Raw genomic sequence first — 4,428 nt, forward strand, 5'->3', positions numbered from 1 at the left:
TATCAATGTTTATGCATTCCATTTCATTTTTGACAACTTCCAATTTTACCAGATTCATACATCGTACATTCCATGTTCCGATTTTCAATGGATGTTTACAGTTGTTTCTCTTCATCTTGAGTTGTGCCCCATCAGCAAATGAGGATCCTGCAATATTTTCTCCCATGGGCTTTACTCCATTAGCTTTATCACAGTCAACTCCATTTTGAGGAGGCAGTTCTTTCTTAGTCGCATTTTGATTGTCTTCCAACCTGAGGGGCTCATTTTCTGACAATATATCTGACAGTGTTTCTCTGCTATTCATAAGGTTTCCAGTGACTAAATATTCAGAAGTAGTTTGTCACTCTTTCTTCCTACTCTGTCTTTGTCTGGAAGCTCATCTGAAACCTGTCCAACATGGGTGACCCTGCTGGTATTTAAAATACCTGTGGCATAGCTTTCAGAATCACAGCAATTCACAAGCCACAGAGTACAACAAACTGACAGATGAATGGTGGCCATTTGGTTTTAAGTGGAATCTGTCACTTTAAATTATGAGGAGATCTGTAAGCATGCGCAGTAGAACTCTCCATGGGTGTGGGTGGGGTGTCCATTCGCTCAGGCATTCCCTCTAGTAACCAAATGGAGGTACACAGAGAGAGACCAATGAACAGATGCCAAAAAAAGAATGTCCACACCTGTATTTCTGCGGTTCTGTCAGGCATTCATGGCTGTTCTGACCCTTTCCCTGCTTGGTCTCTCCCTAGATGGCGGCTCCGGGAGCAGCTGAGCATCTTGAATTAGAAAGCAATGGATTTCTTGACTCTGCTATAAATTCCCCTAGCTGTAAGCCTTCCAAGCTTCTATATATTACTTTATATGTGGTTCTGAATTCTAGCACTACCCCCTGACCCTGCTTGGTCCAGTATTCTGTGTTGTTGCAGACAGAGCTTCTTACTGCACGTCTACCCAACCCACCATCTTTAGCAAGTGTAATTCTATGCTTAATGAGAACAAAGACTGGACACAAAGACTGGCATTCCATTAATCTTGAAACACACCTCCCAGCCTGGACTGCTATCTTACACCTCTCCAAATGATTCTTTCCTAGAATCCTTGTAACAGGACTTAGGCCAACAGGGTCATCCCCTCAAATCCACAAGCACAGATGGTTTTCAAAGTGCCAAGCACTAACTTAAGGGAGGAAAAGGGCAAGTAAGAGGAAGGCTATGTCCTCAAGTTCACAGTCAAGTAAGAAAAGATATATTGTTTGGTTAATTTTATGGGTCAGCTTGGCTTGTCTATGGTTCCCAGTTGTTTAGACAAACACTAATTTGGTGCTTTTATAGTGTCGTTAAGGAGCTCTGGTAGCATAGTGGTTACGAATCGGGCTGCGAACCGCAAGGTCAGCAGTTCGAAACTACCAGCTGTTCCACAGGAGAAAGATGAGGTGTTCTGTTCCCGTAAAGATTAACAGCCTTGAAAACCCTGTGTAGGGTCGCTATGAGTCAGAACCGACTCTATGGCACATAACAATAATAGTGTAGTTACATGGTTGAATTAGTTGGCTGTACCTCCCATAATGTACTGTAATATAACTTATTCAATTTATATAATACAACAGCTTATTCATAACTCAATCTAATGTAATGTTATCAAATGGTTGAGGTCATGCCAGTATGGGAGTAGATCCTAAACCTAATCACTTCTAAGCCATATAAAGATCAAAACAGACACACAGAACAGAAATAGAGACACAGACACAAAAGGAAGTTGGACAACATGCAGACACTAGAAATAAAAAGAAATGTTCATAGAAAGAATCACATAGCTAAGACCTTGATTTGAACTTTTGGCTTGTAGAACTATGAAGAAATAAATTTCTCTTTTTAAAAGGCAACCACTTATGATACTTTTTGTAATAGCACAAGGTAACTAAGGGAGTAGAATAAAGAAAGCAATTTTAGCCACAAAATCAGTGGTTCAAACCCACGTGCTGCTCCTCGGAAACCCTACATGGGTCATTATGAGTCAGAACCAGCTCAATGGCATTTAACAACAAGAACAGGTAACTAAAATACTCAATAAACATTATATTATATGGGATCAATGCTATGCCAATGTATACTGGGAGCACAGAAGAGAAAGAAATTAATTCTGACTACAGAGCTCGTAGTGGCTACAAATCGCTGCGAACCTTAAGGTCAGCGGTTCGAAACTACCAGCCGCTCCGCTGGAGAAAGATGAGGCTTTCTACTCCTGTAAAGATTTACACCCTCGGGAACCCTGTACAGGGTCGCTATGGGTCGGAACCGACTCACCAGCACTTAACAACAACAACAACACAGAGCTCAGTGGGATCCTTAAATAGCACAAATGGTTAAGCACTCAACTAAACTCACCAGCCACTTTTTGGAAAGCCTATACAGGGTCGCTATGAGTCAGAACCGACTTGATGGCACTTAACAACAATGCATTGAAAGGTGTGTCAAACCCACCCAGAGGTGACTTGGAAGTAAAGCTGGAAGATCTGCTTCCAAAAGGTCACAACCTTGAAAACTCTGTGGAACAGTTTTACTATGCACACCTGAGGAGGTCACCAATGAGTCAGAATCAATTGGACAGCACCAACAACAAAGGAGTTTAGAAAAGTCCCATAGAAAAAATGATACATTAACTTGATGCTGAAAAGCAGCAAAAGCTGACCAAGAATACAAGTAGGGGAATGAATTCGTCACACAAAACAGCACGCTTCAATCTATCTCTGTCTCTGTTTCTTTCATGGCCAGGGGTAAATAAAAGTAACCTATCAATTTTAAACAGTGTAAACTAGAATTTTAACCACTGCTGAGGTTTCTCCAAATTGATTTGTTTTCAGCTCATCACCTATTAACAGTATCTACAAAAGTGACCTGCTAAATTTGCAGAAGCAGCAGACTCTTTACAATAGCAATAACACTAAGGAAATTTATGTTGTAGATTATCTTTAAAACCAATTGCTCATGCACGACTATGCATACTGCATGCCCATGAAAGTAGGTGTGAAGCTTCATGTGGTACCCAAACTCACACTTTATGAAGCATTGTTAATTTTAATACAAGTTTATATAATTCAGAGTGCTGCACTTCCTTCTAAACTAAGCCATTTTCAGTAAACTGCTGAACAATTAAATAAACAACAAGAGTTTTACTACAGGATTCTTTGTTCTTACCTCCATAGGAAAAGCTTTGAAATTAACAGTGTGCTCAGAACCACGCTGATTTTCTCTACCCCAATGAAATCTAACTTCATAAAGTTCAAATTCATGCCCTTGAGGCAATGGTCCTCCTGAAAGAACTGCAAAAGAAAATAAATTCCATTTAATTACATCTTAAACTTATTTATGATAACAGTATTATATACATTGGACTCCTAGTGTGACACTGTAGAATCAGCACTAGACTGTGAACCACAAGGTGGGTAGTTCAAACCCACCATCTGCTCCTCAGAAACCTTATAGTTGGAACCAACTCAATGGCACATAACAACAATGACAACATTATATTTTTTGACAAAAGTTCTCAAAAGTACCTATAGATTAAATTCATAGAGAGAAATATATCACAACTGTGAGGTGAATTTAAACTATCTTGAGTTTGGCTGAAATTTTTGTACTGACATTCAGCTGTATTAACAGTTCAAAGGCTCTGAAATACTTGGTATGTTTGTCTATTTTAGTTTTTTGTGTATTTTAGATATTAACAGTAGACAAGGACATCAAGCAGAGTTGCTATACCTACCCTCCCTGAGACCAAGTTATCACAGACCAGAAACCAAGAATAATGTCTGGGTCTCAGATTGGTCAATAATTAATTGACTGTGGTGGTGGTAGTAGTGGTAGTGTGCCATCGAATTGGTTCCCACTCATAGCAACCCTGTACAGGGCTTCCAAGGTTGTAAGTCTTTATGGGAGCAGAAAGCTTCATCTTTCTCCCACAGAATGCCTAGTGGATTAGAACTGCTGATCTTGCAGTTAGAAGCCCAACATGTAACTCACTATGATATCAGGGATCCATAGCTGATCTTAGGCCTATTAATAAACCATGCTCGAGGTCATTCAGATGTCCTAGTAGGCTTTCAAGTTAAAGATCAGGCATGAGAGAACAAAACTGTCTGTAAAGAAAACTACTATTAAAAGTCCTGGTGTGGCAGTATTTGATAAACACTGGACTACTAACTGAAAGGTTGTCAGTTCAAACACAACAGCCGCTCCTCAAAAAACCCTATATATAGGGTTGCTATGAGTCATAACCGACTCACTGGCACTTAACAACAACCATTTAAAAAGATACAACTGTCACCTGATTTTTCAACAACAAAAACACGCTTAAAAATTCAGCATCAGGGAAAAAAAACAAGATGGTGGATCGGGTGGACGTGTAGTAAAGAGCTCCGCCAACAACAACACA

The 4,428-nt window shown here is 39.8% G+C and overlaps 1 protein-coding gene across 1 annotated transcript in view; it reads right to left on the reverse strand.

The window, feature by feature from the left end:
* CA8 (carbonic anhydrase VIII) overlaps positions 1–4,428 on the reverse strand; it is a 187,988-nt gene that overhangs the window by 166,259 nt on the left and 17,301 nt on the right. The window contains exon 3 of the mRNA XM_006874043.1: positions 3,192–3,316. Coding sequence (XP_006874105.1) covers positions 3,192–3,316 — 125 coding nt within the window. The remainder of the gene's footprint in view (positions 1–3,191; positions 3,317–4,428) is intronic.

Source organism: Chrysochloris asiatica, unplaced genomic scaffold (assembly GCF_000296735.1).
Source record: "Chrysochloris asiatica unplaced genomic scaffold, ChrAsi1.0 scaffold00259, whole genome shotgun sequence".
Lineage (NCBI taxonomy): Eukaryota > Metazoa > Chordata > Mammalia > Afrosoricida > Chrysochloridae > Chrysochloris > Chrysochloris asiatica.